Genomic DNA, 22,849 nt, shown 5'->3' on the forward strand with positions numbered 1-22,849 from the left:
CAAGTGAAGTATAAGTATGGTTAAAATGTCAACTGGTGGTTTTAATTTGAGGTATTCTTAGCGAAACGAAACCCATATTTCTCGAGGTTTGCAGAAAAGCTTCGAAGGTTTTACATTAACGCAACGCCGACGCGGTTTTATCAAAAGTGCGTAATAATGCGGGTAATAAGAGATGATAAGGGTTCTTAAAATACCTCGTACTACGTATTCGATTTTACTAATGAACAAAGAACAAATCTGTAGGTACCCTCCGGAGAAAGAGGGTTTCTTAGGATGATTCAAAGCGATCGTTGAAGTCTCTAAAAGCGTGATATTTTCTTTTTTCATTTTCAAATTTTTCAACAAAAAAAATCATCATCATTCGAATTTCAAAATTTTGAAGCAAAATAATATACTTAGTATGTAACTCATCATTATAAACACCCCCCCCCCTCAAAAAAAAGCACACAAGATGACATAATTTTTCATATTACCCAAAATACCTTCTATTTTTTGAGAGCTTTCGCTCTCGCTTCGCCAGGGCCACTTTGTTTCTCTTTTCTTTAATTATTAATTAATAAATTCCGAACTTGAAGCAGAAATCTCGCCTACTCCCTCCCCTCCCCTAAAAATCCCAAGTGTTCAAAAACTGCCCAGTTAAAAGTCATTCTAAAATACCTTTGGCTAAAAACTCGAATAAAAATTTTGAACCTCCCACCTTGAAAAAATGTTGACTACCCCCCTTCCACAACCTCAAAAAATTCCATAAGTGCTCGAAAAATGACCTGCTGAAAGTCCTACTAAAAGTCCTTTTTAAGTCCTTTTTTTTCATTTTGAAATTCTGTTAGACGCCCTGTAAAAATGTTCAAAAATGAAATCATGAATACCTAAGTGTACTTTTATTGTAGCCAATATATTCATCTTTTCTGCTCTTTTTGGCCCCCAGTCCTACCAGTTTAACCTAGATTTTGCATTTGTTTGTATTTATTATGACTTAACACAAGCCTGAAGTTCCTCCAAAACGATATAGGCGCCCCAAATTTGGCAGGAGTAATGAGGAGGTACCTATCTAAGAAGCGCTTTGTGATAGTCTCAAATTTTCAACCATACCCTCTCCAAGGTTGAAAATATCAATTTTTTATAACACAGAGGCCCTAGCCTAAGTTGATGTAAATGGCTCTAAAAATAAAATAATAATAATAAAACCACTTTTTATTTTTTGCAAAACACGACCTCTTGAAACTGCTTCTGTCTTCGCTGAGAAATTAAAACCAGATTCGAAATACAGGATGTTCAAGTTATTGGCCATTACGAAAAAAACATAACCAAAAAAGTGAGAAAAACTTCTCAACCCCGAGAAATGATAATCTTTTCAATTAAAACTATACAAAATTAATGAATCAATTTCAGTAGGTAGGCTAGCTAAACATTAGGTATAATTTTCGAAAAAAAAAAAAATCCATAGGTACCTACGTAATAAAGTATGCTAAAAAGTAAAGAAAAACTTACATTGAATTTTTCGTGTACATTGAGAGGGATTTTTTTCACAATTTTTCTCTCATCATGCCCATCATTCTTGGACACCCTGTATGTTTGATCTTGGCCTTTATTGGCCTTGGATTTTCCGATTTTTGAAATTATATTTTGAATTAAATAAAAATAAAGACGACATTGTGTATTTTTTTTTTAAATGGTGAAAAAAAGAAGGAAACTATAATATTGAAAAATGACCTAGATAGGTACCTACATAAAATGAAAATTGAAATTAGATTTCAAAATAAGTAAAAAAAAAACGAAAAGCAATCCAAAAACATCATTGAGAAAAAAATGAGGAAAATAATTTTCACTTGCTGGATTTTATTTTTCAATTTTGGATTTTTTCGTCGAATTGTGAAATTTTTGGAATACTTTGGATTAATTAAAAACCCTTTAGGAGACTTAATTTTTCGATATTTCCTCTGAAATTTATTTCTTTGGCTGCCTTTTATGTCTAATTCACGCTCCAATGTTCCAGTTTTCAAAAAAATGAGTTGAATTGTCTCAGCTGAGTGACCGAAAAGTTGCCTTTCTATGTCAGTAGTTAATTATAACTAATTCATTTAAAACAGGAGCCAAACGTAAAAAGATATCGAGAGACAAAAATGGTAAAAATTGATTCAAAAATTGGGCAAATACAATGCAAACCCAAATTAAATAAGAAACGAGGGAAGATTGATAAAAAGTATATTTTAAATTAACGCCGTCAGAAGAAATCTCGTTCACGAAAAAAAAGCTTCATTTGCTACGCCACGCTGTATGGATGGTAGGATGGTATTTTTCTTGTCCCTTTTCCCCCTTATTATGAAAAAATAATGAAGCTCACATTTATGTAGGTAAGCACTAAGCAGTTTCTGCATTTTTAATTCCAATTTTTTGGGGGAAAAAGTACTCAGGTAGGTTATTTGTATGTACGTTTGAATTTCATCATTTATGGACATTTCGTCTCCACATGGAAAATCTCGCCATCTACATCCGCCCTCGAGCTCATTTAAAAATCAGAATCAGAATCATTATTATTAATTCTTGTTGACCGAATTCGGGTACCACGTCGACTGCTTCAAATTTCATTCGCAACTTTCTTCTTTCGCTTCGCTCGAAAATGAATAACTAACTAATTTAATCTGCGGATAATGTGTCGAGTAAATGATACCAAACGCTTTAACTAGCTATAGCTACCCTAGTATAACTTCTACAACGAGTATACAGTAAATATAAATTACGGATTCGGATATTCCAATTCCAAATCCGTAAGGGTATATGTAATTGACACTGTGTATCTTATTACGATTTATTCTGTTTAGGTGGTGGAACCGCTGAGTTTTCATAAAGTCATACTGTACAACGCTTGCATCGAGAAATGGCCATCGCACGGCTTAAAAGTTGGATACAACGTGTGTATTCTAATCGTACAAACAGCGATACCGGCTACGGTTGTTGGCACAGTGCATCTGCGAATCGCTTCCTATCTTAATAAGCACGCTAAATCTCAAACCAACTCGCGACGAGCTCTGAAAGAGTTACAAAGGAACAGAAAAACCACTTTTCTTTTACTAGGTATTTAATTCAATTTTCTTCTTTTACTCTTAAGTATAATATTTCACCATAGCAAATCCCCAGTTCAGTTCACTTCACTTCAGTTCCGCCTCGTACACCATTCTTGTGTCTTGTACTATATGATGGTATTGCTTGGTCGTGCTGCAGAAAATTAAATTGTATGTTTGAAAAGGGATAGAGGGATACTTACCAAAAGTAGAGAGTAGCGGAAGCATTTTTTTCTTTATTTATTATTTTTTAGCGATGCCGAAATCAATAAAGCTTAAGGTTACGTGCGAAGAAAAAGAATCAAAATATTAGAGAATTTTTATATGTATAATATTGCGTATGTAACCAAGGACCGACTCGCGGCTGCTGTTAGCGAAAAAGGCTCGAGCTAAAATAAATATTTCAATAAGCTATTTTATGACCGACAACAGCCATTATACCAAGACGTATAAAATTCGCCGATCCGCCTAACCGCTCTTATAATCAGCACTATAGTATACTATGGAATAACTTAAATACGCTACCTACTCGTACCATACGAGTGAAATATCGAGAGAGAAAATATTGTGTATGTAGCCCTAACCATAGCCCATGCCCATGTGAGTTGAAATTGCATGTACTTTCGTGATTTGTAAGCTTCCTTTGTTCCTTTTTCAGTACAGGTTGTGTCGTTTTTAATTTTATATTTCTTGGCTGAGTTAGATGGTCTTCGAGCGTCCTCGTGTGGAACACATGGAGTGATTCGGTCTCCCTGGTGAATTTCTTTGAATGAATGAAAAGGCTACCTGCCTTTTTTTTTTTTTGGTCTAGTGGTGAAAATGTTGCGTTTTGGGTATATATAAGGGTATAAATTTTGAGCCTTTTCTTTGTTATTGAATCTGCCTCTTGTATTTTACTGGTATATGTAGGTACTTACGTTTATGTACCTACCTACATATGTGTCACATTTCGAAATTTTGATAAGAAATGTGGTGAATGTCATGTTTGAAAAAATTGTTTAAATGAAGACATTTATGAAAAAGAACACCGTGAAATATTATTTGCGATATAAAGAAAAGAATACTTATGAAGAAAAATGGTTCTCAAAATTGAAAAAATTTCACAAGTTTGAAAAAAAAAGTCACGAATTTATTACTTAGTGTGTTTCTAAAATTAGACGGGGCTATGGCCGAATGAATTTTCACTGGTGCCTTGAAATTTCCATGAAGGTACCAACTCACTTTTTAAATGTTTTTGAAAATTCACGAAAGAAAATTACTTCCTATATATTTTTGATTCGGGGGGGGGGGAGGTAGAGGTTCTCGAATTACAAAAAATGAAAAATTCAAGTACCTAAGTATAAATTGAGATTTCAACAAAATACAAGATAAGAGTGGCTATTTTTTAGAATAATAAAAATTTCAAATCAGCTCACTCATTTTGAAAAAAAAAACTTTTGTTTAAAAAAAATTATTGTCAATTTTTTCACTAGGTATGTTTTTGGTTTTTCAATGTTAAAAAAAATATTCAATGTATAAAATTACGTTTGAATATCGACAACCAAACTATATTTGCGACCCACTTCTATACCTCATTTCACTTGGCAAAATTTTCAAAATTCATTTCCATCCATTCAAATCCAGACAGATCTTTCAATTTAAAAAAAAGTCGATTGTTGGAGAAGAATGTGAATTTGTACTGGTATTGATAGAAACAGATTTTGGGGAATCGTTCCCTCATTGATCCAAGAGGCCACAAGTACAAAATATCTGAGTTAATGGACCTGACTAGAATTTTGTTTGGGCCAAAAATTATAAATTCATAAATTCACTAGAGGCTCCAGTGTGTCTCAAACTCGCTCTCATTTAGTTATTTGGATGGTCAAAAATAGGCTCTAAATTTTAAAAAATCAGCTTTGTATTTCGATTTGATAAAAATTTGATATTGTTCATAAGCTACATTGACAAAAATTGTCAGTATAAAAAAATAAAGCTCAATCCCAGAATTTTTTGTGAAATAGAACAAGGAAAATTCCAAGTTGGAAGGGCACAGTATTTTTAGCGAACAAGAGAGGGTAGCAAAAAAAAATCTAAAATTAATTTCTCTTTTCAAATGCTGAAAAATTTTCTCTGTGCCGATTTTTAAAAAATTTTTATCCATTGAAGTTAAAAAATGAGAAAGCAATAGTGGAAAATTCATTAAAACAATTTTTTGCTTTGAAGATGCAAAATATTTTTTTTAAATTCATAATAATGTTTGCTTCAATATTTTTTTCAAAACTTCTGAAGAGCATTCTGAAGTGAAAAAATGTTGTACAACTTTTTTCTTGTGGATTGAGGAGGACTGCAAGTTCTACATATTTTGCTTATAAGAACACCTGCTTCACACTAAACTCTTTCAAAATGAAAAAAATCAAGTAGGTATCTTACTTACCTATCTAAGTATATTAAGTATACTAATCTATTTTTCGATTTTTTCGAAGATGAACGTTAAAAAGTTAGGGATCCGGTTACAAAATGAATTCAAAATTCGAAATCAGTACTTCTGATAATTCAAAAAGACATTGTCTCATGAATTTTTTGAAATGTGGAGTCTTATTTTAGGACTTGAAAAGCTACTACCTACACGTAAAAAAAATCGAATTTCAGAAGCAGCACCTCTATAAACACATTCAACAAATCACAGGTTATATGTATAAACTCTTAAATTTTGTGGCTCATCAAAAGACTCGTGGTAAAGGGGGGGGGAGTTATACCAAAAAGTATGGATTAAAATTCAAAATCACCATCTCTGAAATCCCATCAGACTGTCAGTCATACGAATCCTCCCTTTTTTTGGATAGGAGAGGGGGTGAAAGGGAGCTGCAATTTTGGGATTTAGGAAAGCTTGTATCAAAATAGAAAAAAAATTCAAAATGCAGTTCTGATAACTCAACTACCATGGATTTTTGAAATTTCATGAAATATGGAGCTTATCGTGAGGCTCAAGAAACTCCTACAAAAAAAATTCGAGACCAGCGCTTCAATAAAAAAAAAATCCAACAAATCTTAAATTATATAGAATTTTAGAATGTTTGGAGCTAATTGTAGCACTTTAAAGTTGGATTTGTGTCAAAAGGTAGACTCAAATTCCATATCAGAACCTTTGAAAACCCACCGAGCGAGTCACACAAATTTTTCATTTTTTTTGTGAGGGGGGGAGGTGGAAGATCTCTAATTTTGAAATTCAGAAAGCTTGTATGTATCAAAAAAGAATATCGAAATTCAAAATATGCACTTTTGAAATCCCAACAAATTTGAATTTTTGTGAAATTCAGATTCTTATTGTGGGCCCCAAGACACTACTTTCAAAAATAAAAAATAATTAGTCACGTAAATTTTCCAATTTTTTTAAATTTGGGGTTTTAGGGGGTTCATTGTTTCAAAAAAAAAAAAAAAAAAAAATGACTTAGAAAATAGAAACTCAGTTTCAACCTCCAACAAACTATAGGTCGCACAAAATTTTCAATTTTTTAAAATGTGAGCATGCCCCAAAGTAAAACTTTCATGGTAAATATTTTGTATTTTTTGAGTGTTAAAAATAGTCTCTCAAGTATGAGGAAGGTAGGAAATTCCAAACCATCGAAAAACGTGATATGTGTATCGAAATATATCTTTTCGAAAGCACTGATTCGATTCTGATTTCTGAGGGTCATTTGATCATAAAATCAAAAATGAGCCCCCTTCAGCGAGCCTCATAGAAAGTGCTCGGAACCTAACATTTTGAAAAATGCAATATGGCTGATAAATTCCAAGTTTTCAGCTGCTCTGATTCTCGAACTGACCACCATCCGTATTCAAAATCAAAACTGAACCCTCGGAGGAGGTTGGATGGTCCTTGAAATTTTGAAAATTTCGTTACAGGTGTAAAATAATTTAAAACAGCCTCACTGAAGATTTCCTTCAATTTTCACTCATTTTATTTTATGAACCAAAAAGCACATCATCATCAACAATAGGAAAGGAAGGAAATCCGGCCATCTTATGATATCCTGCCGCATCATAATCCTTCCTCTTTCTCTGTTTTCTATCAAGTTATCGAATGAATAAAGCCTATAAAACTCATCTTCGAAAAAATTTTCAACCAACCCTGCGCCGTTTTTCAATTAAATGACGATATGCAACTCGTATAACCTTCTATAATACGAGTGTCATAAGTTGCCTATTCACTTTTACGAAGTACCCGTATCTAAACTTCATCGAATAACGCTGTGTAAAGTTTAGGTATACGATTTCTATCTACTGTATTTGGAAATTTTCCGTTCTTCCTTTATTCGTTTTTTTTTTTTTGTAATTTTAAACGAGATTTTCTTTCATATCAATGTGAAAAAAATCTCGAATGCGATATGCTCAAAAGAATACAGAAACCTATCGTGTACCTATTATATAGGAAGAGCGAAGCCTGGGTACCTTTACCTTGGTTGTTGGATGTAACTTTTCCTCTTATTTTCCAGCAAAATTCTCGTAGGTAGGTACCTACGATGTAATATAATCGAATGGCTTTCGGAAAAGCTCATTTACATTTCGGTCAAAATAGATGCATAAAAATTTCATTTCAAATCGAAAATGAGTTTCTTGACAGATTTTCAAACCATGTTGATGAAAAAAACATTCTCTATTTTCACTTAGCTCGTTGTTTGGAAAATTTGAAATAGTACTTTTATAAAATAATGATGAAAAATGAACTCCTTCGTATCTGCTCAGTACCCATTTGCGATTGTATAGTTTTTTCCATAGATAGCAGATAAGACGAGAGGTAGTATAGGAACTAAATGTATCAATTTTTAACTCCTCGAGGACCAATCTTCAAATATATGAGAATCGAGGGGGCTCCCATCAACTCGGCACAAGGTCTTCCTTATTTTTAAACCTGCCTCGTGCTTCATTTCGGTGTAATCCCAATTGGCAATTATTAAAATGAAATTTTTTTCGGTACATTGAGCACGTCCACTATAAAAGACAGCATCAGCGAATACGTATAAAATAAAGACATCGCGAAATGAAAATTCCCAGTTCCCATCTTCATCTCAAGATGGAAACATTGCAACGACTTGAAAATAATGAATAAATAATTCCGCGTTGTAGAAAAATTACCCTTTTTTTCTGGTTCGTTCAATTTAAAAAAAGGAAAAAAAAGCGCAACATTGAAATAAGTAAAGCTGCGGCTTATCGCATTTCTATACAATTTAATTTCCAGGTACATTTCAATTTCGCTTTTACCAGCAGGTCGATTGGTTTTTTAATTAATTTTTTGTCGACTTCTCTTCGCGGTTCTCGATCAAGTTGCGAAAGTTTCTCACAATAAATCACTAATCTTCACGTCGAACTAATTTGAAAAGACGTAAAACATTCGATAGATTGTCTTCGTAGGTAGAGGTACCTACCGGTAGAATATGTACATATAAAATCAAGCAGACGTAATATAAATTGTAAATCTTTCATGTACCTACGTTAGATAGGTACCTATATAAACACATCGCCTCTTTACAAATATATTTAGAGATGAAAGTTATCTCCTTCAGACGCCTCCTGTTGTTGGAGTAAATTTAAATTTCATTTCACCATTTTCCGTATGTTTAAAAGCTCGACGAGTAAGTAATCTTTTGTTCGGTATCAAAATTACGCAGGTTTCTTGTAGCCTTTTATAATATGCTAACCAATAGATATATACCTATACGTTCTCTCACACACACACAGAGGTGTATAGGTTTTCATTTACATATTATTATCATTTAACGAGAAAATTTACCCCAGCACGATGCGGATATTCGTGCAATCGAATTGTAAAATGGATTCGAAAGGATTAGCAAATTAATAAGTCATTTTTCGACGATTAAAAACAACATTAATTATATTTCGAATGCCAGCCAGAGCGTTAGAAAAGTCTGCGAGAGTAATTTGCATTTTAAAATAGGTTTCGCGTCGTCGTCATAAACACAGTTCAATTTAGGTGTTTTATAAAAGCCAAGCTCGATATTTCCAGATTGTACCTTGTGAAAAAGTTGTTGTCGTCATAAGCCACCGTAAAGATGACCGTTCAGTTCGCCTTTGTCGAACGATAAAATTAAAACGAACGCCGTTAATTCAAATTACACGCTTTGGAAATTTATCGTCATTTATTTGCGGCCAAATTGCAGTCCAACTTGGAATTCGTACATATCTGCGAGCTTATCGCTCGACAGCAATTTTATAAGCCATTAACTTGGAATACGTTTGTATTTTTTTTCCTTTTTTTTTTTTTTTTTAATGCTGCGAAATATCTTGTGTATGGTGTTTTTGATAATGTACTTTTAATCTGTTGGAACAAGCTACGTCTGTTTTAATTTGTAACGCTACCGTATATACATAATAAAAGTAAAATACTAAAAATTACCCAAGTCCGAATACGAGTGGGTAACATTTTACCTACCAACTTTTCATTTACACGTTCGAAACGTTTACCTTGGGAATATGTTGAGCTGAATTTCGTATAGATTGAACTTGCTGCGTGTACAATGAACTGGTGTAAAAATCGACTAGTATTTTCGAATAAATAAGCGAGCTTTTTACCGGAAACGTCCCGTTATCTGGGAACTATTCGAATTTGGAATTTTACACGGTGGTGGCTATTTTTCATTTTTCCCACATTTCCTCTTCCTCTTGCAGATCTCCACCAGCATTGACGTCGCGTTGTTGTCGTAGATATACACAAATCAACATGTGCTCGACACGATAGCATTCGCGTATCAACGAATTTATTTCTATTTTTGATTCGATATATGCTGCTGTACATATACGTAAATTTGGAATGGGTTCTATTTAGTCCCAGGTAAGCCATTATTGGGAGTTTTTTTTTCAGTGTATATAGTGGATGGATACCGTACAAGGGATGATGAGAATAGGATTCGATCGTATTCTACGCACAGACTTGTACAATTATGATATTACAATGCCAGATTCATTTGAATCATCGAATGGATACATGAAAAAAAACCGGCTACATCGTTTCGTTTTCTTTCTTGAATTAAATATTACCTCGAGTCTTTTTCGATATTTCAAAATGGATTTTGGTAATTTCAACTTTTCACTATATTCTATTATCGTTCTGTATCGAATACGATTGCCTAACAATATACTGTGAGAGTGATTCACGCCAGTAACTGCTATGGGTTTTCTTCGAATACTCGCGCTTTGGCAAAAAGGCAATTTATGTTATTATCATCATCGTATTGTACGAAAAATTGATGAAATTTTAGGAGGCAAGTTGAATAGGCAATTACAGAATTTTAAAAACTTGACGTTATTTTTATAGGAAAATTATTTGATTTTTTTCCTCGATAAATGGAAGTTTAAATGGAAATGAGATTTCTTTTAAGTGGATTGTTGAGTTGAATGTGCCTACCTATTACGTATTTTATGGTACCTATTTGCGTATAACGACAATATACTTGAAATGAAGTTAGGTTTTTATTCGAAGCTGAATTTTTTTCTGGTGGGCCTAATCTACTCAATGTATTGATTCAGATCACAGTTAAGAAATCTATAGGTGTCTGCCTTTGATTCGAACAGGGCGACAATTTTCGGGAAGAACGTGATCAGGAATCCCTGTAATCAAAATTTTAGTGATGTAAAAAATAAATGAAAAAATTACTTCGTCAAGAAATAGACAAATTTTTTTATGATCATTTTTTTCTTAATCATGAAATTTTAAAAGTTTTTGAAGCTCAATACATGGTTAAGACCTATGTTTGGGACACACAGCATTTTAATCAGTGGGTGTGTTCAGACCCAAGTTAGGACCTGTATTTGAAATAGACACTATTTCAATTGAGACAAACACTATTTCAATCAGTGGGTGTTTTTAGACCTAAGTTAGGACTTGTGTTCAAGACAGACACTGTTTCAATCAGTGGGAGTGTTTAGACCCAACCTAGGACCTGTGTACATATGAAACAGACACTGTTTCAATCAGTGGGTGTGTTCAGACTCAAGTTAGGACCTGTATTTGAAGCAGACATCACATTAAAATGTTTGGAAATATTAAATTTGAAACTCTCACTGCGTTTGTCTCAACTAGAGCTGAAAATGGTACCCGCTGTCGTATCCGTATCGTAAATTCTCGCTACTCGGTAGTAGCGGGTAGCGAATTGAAAAGATGTTGCACCAGTTCAGGATATAACTAGTAGCGCATTGAATGCGTAGCTGGTGTACTGGCATGCCATCATCATTGTCATCAATCATGTCAAACGTCAATCACACATACGAACGACAGGTGTCGAAGAGTAACTCCTCCCACTTACGCATTATCAAATTTTGGGGTGCGTGCGCAGACCAAGTGCGAAAACATTTGGGTTGTACTCACTATACGCTACTATCTACATCTGAATCAACCCGATACAACCACTAGCGGGTTTAGCCGGTATTTTAACCAGATACCGGTAAGCGGGTAGCATAACCGTTTTCAGCTCTAGTCTCAACCACAGCCGATCCATACTTGGATCTGAAAACACCCACTAATTGAAACACAGTGTCAGTCTCAAACACGTGCCTTTTCTTGGGTCTGAAAACACCCACTGATTGAAACAGTGTCTGTCTCAAACACAGGTCCTATCTTGCGTGTGAACCATAGACCTTTTATTCCTTACAGGGCCGAACCCAAGAACATGGAAAACTTAGCAGCCCACCGAGATATCCCATTTTGGCAGCCCTAATTTTGGGCTTCTCAATTAATCGGCCAAATTTTTTTCTCCCATTTTCAAAGGGCAGGACACTGAGCATAAAAATTTATTCAGAAATTTTTTAAGCAGCCCAGTTTTTATCTCATTGGCCCACTGGGCCTGGTTCCTTATCTGGATCACTATTCCAATCAGAAATCAAGTGAATATTTGATGCAAACCTTCCAAATTGAGCTTGTAAAGAATGCTTCTGCGCATTGCTCAAACTCATTTCTTACCTTATCTCACTTACCACGCTTATGATCATAATCATGTGTGGAAGGAAGTGCGCAGAAGCATTCTTTACAAGCTCAATTTGGGAGGTTTGCATCAAAATGCACCATTGGAATAGCTGTCCAGATGAGGAGAATAAAAGGTTGATGGTCTGAACACATCCACTGTAGTTGAGACAAACACAGTGAGAGTTTCAAATTCAATATTTCCAAAAATTTCAAAAAAAAAAAAAAAAAAACAAGTAAGATACCTATTAGAGCTGAAAACAGTAATCACTAACAGCGGGTAACTACTGTACCTGTACCATAAATTCCCTCTGCTTGCTAGTACCTGGTAGCGAGTTGAAAAATTTCAACACCTGTTCACATTGTAACTGGTAGCATGTTGTATGTGTAGCAAGTGTATCAGCATTATGTCATCATTGCTAACAATCACTGTCAAACTTCAAACATCAATCACCCATACCTACAACAGGTGCCAAAATGTAACTCCTCCCACTTACACATTCTCAAGTTTTGGGGTGCGTGCGCAGACCAAGTGCAAAAATAAGGGGGTTGTGCTCGCTATATGCTACTATCTAGTACCTGAATCAACTAGATACCAGCTGCTAGCGGGTTAACCAGTATTTTAACCAGATACCGGTTAGTGGGTATTGTAACCATTTTCAGCTCTGATACCTACCCTACATTCTGGCGAGAATCAAACAATCAGAATTAAAAACAACAGAACTGTGATGTCTGTGGTTGAGACAGAAACTGAAACCTTGAGTGATTGAAAACTGAATTGGTTTTGGTTTTGGAATTTTTCAGGTATTTAGCCTAATTACAGTGCTGTGAGATCTCGGAAGTGCTCATTCCCATTCCTGTTCTTCATTCTCACAATAAAGAACACTGTTCTTTGTTTCTTATTGCTTCCAAATCCAACACCTCGTTCTTGTTCCTGATTCTTGTGCTCCAGAAGCAGAAGCGTTCACGTTTCTGTTTGTAATCAAATTTCAAATTTCCAAAATTTCCATTAATGTGTTCCCATTCCCGTTCCCAACAGGGTTCTGTGTTCTGTGGTACAAGCGAAGCAATTTTTGGTGGGAATTTTGTCATTTTCTTCAATTATACCCAAAAACTACTGAAAAACCTTTATTTCTTCAAAAAAAAAATACTGGGTAACCAAAACCGAGGAGTGATATTCATCTGGTTTGCAAGCCCTGTCAATCAGTGGGTGTGTTCAGACCCAAGTTGGGACCAGTGTTTGAGACAGACACTGTTTCAATCAGTGGGTGTTTCCAGACCCAGGTATGGATCTGTGTTTGAGACAGACACTGTTTTAATCAGTGGGTGTGTTCAGACCCAAGTTGGGACCTATGTTTGAAACACACACTGTTTCAATCAGTGGGTGTTTTCAGACCCAAGTATGGATCTGTGGTTGAGACAAACACAGTGAGAGTTTCAAATTCAATATTTCCAAAAATTTCAAAAAACAACTAGTAACCTACTACACATTCTGGTCAAAATCAAACAATCAGATAAAAACAGCTGTGGTTGAGACAGACACTGTTTCAATCAGTGAGTGCGTCCAGGCATAAGTTAGGATTAGAACCTGTGGGTTAAAACTTTTTTGGCCTTTTTATGGAATTTTCATAGTTTTTTGGAGAAAGAATACCCGAGCCCTGGTACGTAATATGTAATGCGTATAAATATTTTACATTGGAAAAAAACTTTATGAAAATAAAAATGGAGAGGTTCTTCTTTGAAAAGATATATGTATTTGTATGTTGGAAATGAAGAGTTTTTACACAATATGTATAATATGCACTATGCAGTAATCTTCCAACTTTAATTTTTGATAAAATGAAATTATGACTTTTTTTGGCACTTCTCAATTGATCCACCAATGTTCTCATAACAATTCATTTTGGAAAAATGCCACGATGAAAATTTCCCCCCAAAGTTCATGCTAAAAAAGATTCGCTATTCCCATCAATTCAGACCTACCCTACCTACTAAGATAAAGTAAAATAAGTCTAAAAAATGGAATTAAAAAAGAACAACAAGAGGAACAGCGAAGTGGGTTAAAAATGCAAGAAACCATACCGAGTCTTAAAGGTACTCAATTCATCGGCTGGCTTATTTTGATTAAAAATTCCTCGGTTTCTCGATTAACCGCATAAATTTTTCGATTTTCTTCCTACCTCTCTTCGAATTACCAATGTTTCGAATTCGTAACTTCATCGTAAATAATTATTCTCTGAACTAAAAAACTTAGCATATATCGAAATTTAAAAAATGGATACCTACTTATTTAAAGTAGGTACGATACAATTGGCCTCGCGAGATGTAAGTCAGCTGAATTTCGACTTATTCTAAATTAAAACGGTGAAAAGTTAGGGATGAACGTGCACACACGAGCGTACTAATTAATAAGCCACCTTTAAATTGAAAATTTTGTACTTGATAATAAAACAGAACACCATATAATTAATTGTGCTCGAGGAGACGAACTAAAAGGATTGGATGTTTGAAACAGCGATAAGGAGGAGCAACAGCAGCAGCAGGATATTGTCGTATGTCAACTTGTTGTTGCGTACTATAGTAGAATAAATACACGTTAAAAATTTTCCTTCGAGGTTCAACTCGCAAGTGGTATTCTGATTAAAAGATTCGAGTTGAAAGTCGTCTATAAATTTTACCATTGCTTGAGAAACACCTCGAGTTGTAATTTTGCATTTCACGTGGCGCCAGAGTATGTATAGGGGATCGGAGAATTATACCATACTCGTATGTCGTCTTAATTAATCAAGCTTTAAATAGGTAGGTACCTACAAAATATACCATAGAAAACCTAACCGTGGTATGTGTTAAGCTTATGCGGTAAAGCAGCTATGTGGTTTGAGTTGTGCTTAGAGAGTTTATTAATGATCTGTACTCGTTGTAAAATTCGAATTGGGTGGTAATTTTATCTGTTGGTTTTGGTTGATTTGTACAAACTTCGAGTTATGTTTTTGTATTATGGTTTAACCCGCCGCGATGCAATGCGAAATGCGATGTATTCGTTAATGATGAGACATGTTTTGAGGCTTGAAGAGCTGTTCTAAATTAGCAATTTGCTTCACGGTACGGTTGTAATTTGAGTACAGTACTTAACTTATCGTATATACATACGTGAAATACGAAAATGGGGTCGTGTAACTTACTACATATTTACTATGCGAATGTCTACGTATACATTACATACTTACCTATATAATGAGAATAATGTTTGGAGACCACCTATGTTATTATTGTTTTGAAAATACATTGTAAGTATAGTGCATTTTAGGCACATCGATGAAAAGAGCATATTATTCAGTGGTGTTTTTTGTTTACAATTTTCTGGTGGAGGTTATTATTTGATTTTTTTAAATATTTGCACTTTGCAGCTTACATCAGATTAAAACTAATAATCTATGCAATTACGTAGGTGCTCTTTTTCGATGAAAAAATAAATACTTTGAAGTAATTTCACCCGTTTTTAAATTTTGAGTCATATTCAAGTAGATTTTCTCTCAAGTTCGATTTTTACGAAATTGAGGGGAAAATTTGATGAAATCTCGTAGTATCTATTGAAATTATATTTAAAAATGATTCTCTGAAAAATAAACTTATGAATGAGCAATTTCTGATCTTTGAAAACGGAAAAAGTCTTGAAAAGTTGTTATCAATTCCATTTCATATTGAAGTTTCAAGTAAAAAAACATCCATGATTTGAAAATTTTCTAAGAGAGGACACTACCTATTTAGATATACAGTATGACACAAAAATGGTGCCCGGTGGCTTTTATTTCTAAGTGGAAAGAGCTAGCGAGATGAATGAAGCGACGCGGCGTTGAGTAGGAAAAAATTAGGGTTTTCAAAAGCGACCTTGAAAATTTCAGTCCCATGTTGAGGGTGTCCACAAATTGAGAAACCGGTTTGATCAAAAAAATTCGAACCTGTTTTTATTGGTAGGTACAATGTATTCTACACATCAAAACGACAAAAACGTGATATGAATTTTTTGAAACCGGTTCATTAATTTGCAACCAGTCAACAAAAAATACCCAAAAATTGTATATAAGGAAAAAAGCTTGAAACAAAGTTGTAGGAGCGTGAAAGATCACACAATTCTGTCTAATCACATTTTGAAACCGGTTCATTGGTTCACCTTTAGCAACCAGTTTTTGACAATCACCTACAAATTGGAGATTTTGAAATAAAAGTTGTAGAGCGTGAAAAATTGAACTGTTTTTGCTGATTAGATTTTGAAACCGGTTCATTAATTTGCAACCAGTCATCAAAAATTACCTGAAAATTTGAGATCGAGAAAAAAGCTTGAAACAAAAGTTGTTGGGCGTGAAAAATTACATAATTTTGTTCAATCACATTTTGAAACCGGTTCATTGGTTTGGATTTAGAAACCAGTTTTTCGACAGTCACCTAAAAATTGAAGATAGAGAAAAAAGCTTGAAACAAAAGTTTGTAGAGCGTAAAAAATTGAACTATTATTGCTAATCGGATTTTTCTCTCGGATACCTCAAGGTCATCAACCTGTCTCTATTTGCCCTCTCGAGGTCATTTGTCTGCTTACCTAGCCTCTTAAGACCATTGATCTGTGTGCCTGGACTTTCACGGTTACTGGCCTACCTGTCTAGCTTCTCTAGGTCGTCTATCTGGTCTCTTAAGGCCACTGACACATCTGTCTAGCTTCCCAAGGTCATATGTCTGGCCTCCTAAAGTCATTGACCCGTTTGTTCAGCATCTGAAAGTCGTCTGTCTGCTTGCCTGTTAAGGTCATCGGTCCATCTGTCTGGCCTCTGAAGATCATTGATTTGTGTATCTGGAGCTGGACTCTCTAGGTCACTGACCTATCTGCCTATTTTCCCAAGATCGTCTGTCCGCCTGTTCGCAGATTCTGTAGAGTTGGTAGGGCTCCGATCCAACAGCCATCCATAACCAAAATACCTAGATAGAATAGAAAAATTTTGGATTTTTGGTTTGCAATTTTAAAAATTTTTAGATTCCTGCCAGAAAAATTTTCGGGGCAAACAACAGAAAAACTGAAATTTTATTTTTTAAATTTTGTCAAATTTTTAAAAATTCTCAATGCGATTAATTTTTTATTAAAATTTATCATAATTTGTTAAAATTGAACTAGAGATCTTCTGAATCCCTTGGTTGTGGTTCTAAGCTTTTTTGGTTCCTTAAAGCAGTTTCAGATTTTCCAGTTTCAGGGAAATTGTCATAAAAAGAGCCAAAATGAAATTCACCATCTTTTAAATTCCGATAAGGGAAATTCTAAAATTTCTTATGGCCTTTTGAAGGGCTTTAAACTAAAAATCAAATTACCTACAGATTTCTACATTATCATAATTTTATCAAATTTTGATTTTTCTGTAGAAATCATAGGTAAATTGAATTTTTTTTAATTCGCTAAAAATTCAAAAATAAAAATAATTTCTTACGGAAAAATGGATTGTAAATTAATTTAAAAAGAAATACTTAAGTTCAACAAATAAGAATTGTTTCAACCTCAACATTGAATAATGCACATTAATTTGAGAGTTTTAGATTATAAATTTATACAAAATAAAATAGACATAACCACTGTTTAAAAACTATCGTAAAATATAAATGAGTAAACCTTCTTTGAAAAATTTGCTGATCTGATCAGATCAAAATTTCATTTATTTATTTATGTATTTATTTGAAATTATACTCACTTCAACCTTTTAGGTTATTTTGTGAGTTCATTATAGGTACATAATAATTTAAACTATAAATTACAATTTTGTGTCTGAAAGATAATTTGAAAGATTTTTTAGAGAAAGAAGGTTTATTTTTTTTCTTTTTGTCACTGTCAAAGTTGGTACAGTGTAGAATGAATTGTGTTTAAAGTCAGATTCATTTTCTAGACAAAGATCAAAATTTTGATCGCATTAGATCTGTTCAGACTTGATCATATCTAACAGGGGGGACCTGATTGGATCTAATCAAACCTTTCTGATCAGATCTGATTTATCAGCCTTGATCAGATCCGGACATTCTCTGGATTCAATTGAACTGATGAGACTTGATCAAAACTCATCGAAGGATACTTGAACGGATCTGGCCAGATCTGGACTTTTCCTGCTGAATTCAATTAGACCTATCTGATCAGACCGACCCACAACTAATCATATCTGATAGTAGAGACCATGATTGAACCTAACCAGATCTGAAGTGATCTGATCAAACCAAAACGTGATCAGTAAAAAGATGATACCTATAAATGGTAGAAAGTGTCGTTTTGGAAAAAACTTACGTGAAGCTGCGTCTAAGTGTCTATGATGGCCGAATATTCAACTAAAAATGTTAATGGGTCATATCTTCGTGAAATGTAATTCTTTTATATCAGAGGAGGGGGAGGGGGTGTTGAAAAAAATAAAACTGATGCCAATACTTAATTTGAGGAGGTGGATAGCAAAACGCAATAACTCCAAAATTACGAAAATTGAGTTTGATATCTATCCTTATGTAAAATTCAACGGCGAATCCATTCCCGGTGTCAGATTTTGTCCATCAGTTGAATATCATAGCGCAATCGAGGAAAACAAGTCTGATTTTAGAGCTAAATGCACTGAAAAATGAGATTTTGTTTGCAAAACGCAATAACTCCACTACTTTTTATACATTTCAGTTGCGCAGATGTGGTAACACTGTTTTTTTTTTCATCGGGTGGGTACTGAAAATCGTTGGGTAAGAGTTACTTAAAAAAATGGTGCTTTCGTTGCCACTCTCTGAATGCCATATCACACACAGGAATTGTTTGAATTTCACATTCCAGTTTTTTAATTGTTTTTTATCGAAAATTCTCGATTAAACATCAATTTTTTCAAATAAAAAATACGTTTTTTTGCAGAAAAACACCAAAAAAAAAATTTTGCGTTCAAAACGCAATAACTTTTTTTTCTTTTCCTCACTGTGCTTACCCAGGTGACCGAAATTTTAAAATTGAGTGGAAATTTTATTTGTGGCACCTTCCCCTTTCATTTGACACCAATTTCGGAACTCGACCCCCCACCCTTCCCCTCCTGACAATTTTTCCTAATTTCCCAAAAAAACCAAAAATGGAGTTATTGCGTTTTGCTATCCACCTCCTCATTTGCTCAATCGTCGCATATTGTAGGTACTTACGTGTAGATGAAATACACTCAAAAATCACATTAAAAAATTGACATATCAACTTTATAACACAAAACTCTGATTTCCTATTGTTACAGGCATAGTTATCCTCTTCTTAGCGAGCTGGCTCCCATTGAGTATGTTCTCTCTACTAGTTGACGTGCTCTACCCACCAGAGAAATCCAAAGAAGTCTCGGCTGAAAAATTATACCTTATTTTAGCCATCTGCCACGTTATAGCCATGTCATCCGCTGTATCCAACCCTATCGTATACGGCTGGCTGAATTCCAACATTAGACACGAGTTCTTACAATTATTCTCGTCCAAATGTACCAATCGAAATTATAATAAAAATAACGAAGACCAGACTACAACTAGAACAGTGTTGGCTACTTCAACTCAACGCAAAAGTGGCCCAGTTACAGTGCAATTGAAATCCGAACGATCAGAAAAAGCTCCTTCTCCTCCGGCTGTTCATGTAGATTCTTTTATGCTCTAATTTCATCGTTAGCATACTAGTCAATGTGTGGTTTCAACCTTCATTATTTTATTATGGCGTATTATTATTTTTTCCCATATACGTGTATGTTTGTTTTTCCTTGTTGTTGTATGTAAAAGTGCTATTAATTTGTTATAATATATTTTGTTGGTTATAAAAGTATAGGTACTACTACTAAGTTGTGCCCATTACAAGCTGTATGTTTATTTATTTATTTAATTTTTTTCTAAATGTTTTGTATGTTTTTTTCATATTATTGTGTAATGTTTTTTTTTTGCAAATTGGAATACGTAATTTATTAAATACGCGATGAGCGCAATTTGTGAATAAATAAACGGCGAATTGTCTATTGTGGTTTTTATTCAAATGCGACACCTTATACCTTACCTAAGTACCTACACTGACGTTTTGCTTTGAAAAAGTATCTTCTATCGAATGATGAGGCGAAAATCGGAATAATTTTTTTCTCCTTTCTACGAAATTAATTCCATCGTCTATCATCGTCAATGTCAATTTATTCAAAAACTTGGAAACCTTTCACGGCACAGTGGGCAAAACCGTATTCTCTGCGCTTTGGCACTCTCTCGTCATAGCGAAAACAGAATTTAGCCAAGGGCTAATTTTCCCAAAACCACCTTGTACATTTTATAAATGTTAAACCAATAATCTTTTCCTGCCTTTTCTGTATATCGAAAACACTCTGATCTTTTTCTTTTCTTCTTTCCTTCCTTTTTTTCCTTACTATAAGTAAGTATAACGTAAGCATATAATAACGTCAACAAATTTTAATATGGAAGCTCCATTGATGGGATACTTTGAATGGTGTGAAACCATTTCTAAAGAAAGTTAATTTTATTTTCTCGATTCTCGCTTCGCTATTTTATGGTTCTTATATGTTCGACTTGATACGTGTACGACCTATTAATGAGGTAGTAAATTGATTCTATATAGCGAATGGCGAAATGTTACAGTATATGTTCAGAATGATGAAAATTTTTCGCCCACACGCACAAAAAAAATTCAACACTAGGCATTAGAGATCAAGTATAAGAGAAAGAAGTGATCCCTAGCAGGGTAAGTTTAGCACCTTGAAACAGTGTAGGAGCAAAATTCGGAATTTGAATTGGCGAAAGAAATTCAATTCGAGAAGCAATGTCTACATTTTGTTCCATGTTGTTCATCTCTTCGAATTTAAATACCTTCCTCAATCGTCATTACGATAAAAGTGGTTGATTTATTTCTGCGAGGTATGTTTTTTGAATAGCGCTGATTTCATGAATTCGAAAGTCTAGACGATATTAATCCTTCCAGTACGATTCCTACAAAAAAAAATAAAGCTATCTCATATATTTTGGAATCTCATTCGAAAATTCTCGTGTTGAAATTTTCACACGTTTTTTTTTTTTTTTGTAGCATAAGGTATAAACGAACACATTAATATACGTATGTCGAACTTTATCGACACAACTACACCTTTCAAACATTAAAAGAAATATTGCTAAGAATTTGTTCCACTCGAATTGTTCGTATTTTATTTTTGTTATAAAAAGTTTCCTTTTCGTTTTTTTTCTCAACGTTCATGAGCTCGAAAAATTCCCACCAGTGGGTGGATTTTACATGTTGGCAAAGTATACCGCAGATGTGTACCGTGAAATATATCCGTACTTAAAAAGTTTTTTTAAGAAATATGAAGTTTATGAAGTACTGGCATTTTATAAATGGCTATCTTGATGGTAAAAGATGAACGCATAATATGATTGTATTTAAATTACGTACTTGAGAATTCTCATTGTTGACTTTTTTTTTCAATTATGTACAAGATTAAGATACTGTTGTAAGTTGTGTCTCTTCTTACCAGCGTATACTCGATAAATTCTACGTTGAGACGTTTTACATTAGGAAATGGCTCAACTCTCTCTGTGGTTAAAGCACCTAAACGTATTATCTCTTTGGATTACCTCTAAACTTTTTGCGTTGAAACTTCTCTCTGTGTGATAAATTACTCGCTATAAACAGTACAAACATGCAAGTTGGTCGTACTCTCTCTCTGTTATTGTGCGCACATAGGTAGGTATCTTTATCAATAGTACATTATAAAAGCGAAGAGGAAAAAGTTCAGTCACTTTTGATTCGCCTCATATTAAAGCTAGAAGACCAACTATTTTTTAAACGAGAGCTCTAGATGAGCAGTTGCTTCACCAAATCTGATTTTAAAGGCATCTAACTTTGGGATGGGGTTGGGGATCCTAAAATCAACATGGGAAATTTTTTTTCTAAATTGTATTTTATCCTCAAATCCAAAATTCGAACCGATTTCGACCCATTGGGACCGAGATATGCCCCAAAGACCAATTTTTTGGAATTTTTGAACCCCTTGAATTTTCAATCCGGGTTCCTAGAATGTATTGTATGCTAACTTAGGTATATATTATAAACTCTTCTCATTTTAATGCAGCAGCCAATTTTCAATTTCAATCGAAGGTAACACTTATTTACTTGTATAGTTATACCTAAGTAAGTATAGTTCGTTAGAAGAAAAAGAATATCAATTTTGTACGCTTCGATTGCGCAAATGTAAGAACGAGCCGAGAGGTAAAGCAGTTATTATTGCCTAATTAAAGATACATATTTAAAGTTGACAAAAAGAAAAATAACCTTAATGAAACGTAATGGTGATTTAAATGAATCGCCCACGTTTATAAATAATGTATAATTTCGTGAAAATTAATTGACCGATAATTAAATTAAAGAAAAGTTTTTCATCATCATCGAAAGTAAAATTTCATCATACCTTTGTTCTCTGTTTGCATTGCTGATCTTATCTTTACCAAGACTTTCTCGAGTAAATTGAACATTTCTCAATAGATTGGACCGGATTCAAGTTACAATGTTTCGAAACAGTTTTCTCCTGGGTATTTAAAAACTTACCAGTATCTCATTAAAATTTCTCTTCGGTGTTATTTTTGGGTATCTAACCATTTTGCTCGGTTTCATAGCTACTCGGATATTTTCAATGAGAATAGGTACCTACACATGCGATTGAAAATTTATGTAGTAGGGTCTTGATAATATACCTACTTATTTGATTTTATTGATGGAAAAATCAATATTTTTTGGGCATCGTAAAACAACAGGGTTGCAACGGATCACGATAAAAAATAATTCGGATCGGGG

At 34.0% G+C, this 22,849-nt stretch overlaps 1 protein-coding gene across 3 annotated transcripts in view; it reads left to right on the plus strand.

Moving 5' to 3' along the window:
• Nucleotides 1-20,022, plus strand: part of LOC135838653 (neuropeptide Y receptor type 2-like) — a 147,097-nt gene extending 127,075 nt beyond the window's left edge. For all 3 annotated transcript variants that reach the window (XM_065354377.1, XM_065354376.1, XM_065354374.1), the window contains exons 3-4: nucleotides 2,820-3,072; nucleotides 19,275-20,022. In XM_065354377.1, the coding sequence (XP_065210449.1) occupies nucleotides 2,820-3,072; nucleotides 19,275-19,675 (654 nt within the window). In that variant the 3' untranslated portion in view covers nucleotides 19,676-20,022. The remainder of the gene's footprint in view (nucleotides 1-2,819; nucleotides 3,073-19,274) is intronic.
• The last annotated feature ends 2,827 nt before the right edge of the window (nucleotides 20,023-22,849 follow it).

Source organism: Planococcus citri, chromosome 3, assembly GCF_950023065.1.
Source record: "Planococcus citri chromosome 3, ihPlaCitr1.1, whole genome shotgun sequence".
Taxonomy (NCBI): Eukaryota; Metazoa; Arthropoda; class Insecta; order Hemiptera; family Pseudococcidae; genus Planococcus; species Planococcus citri.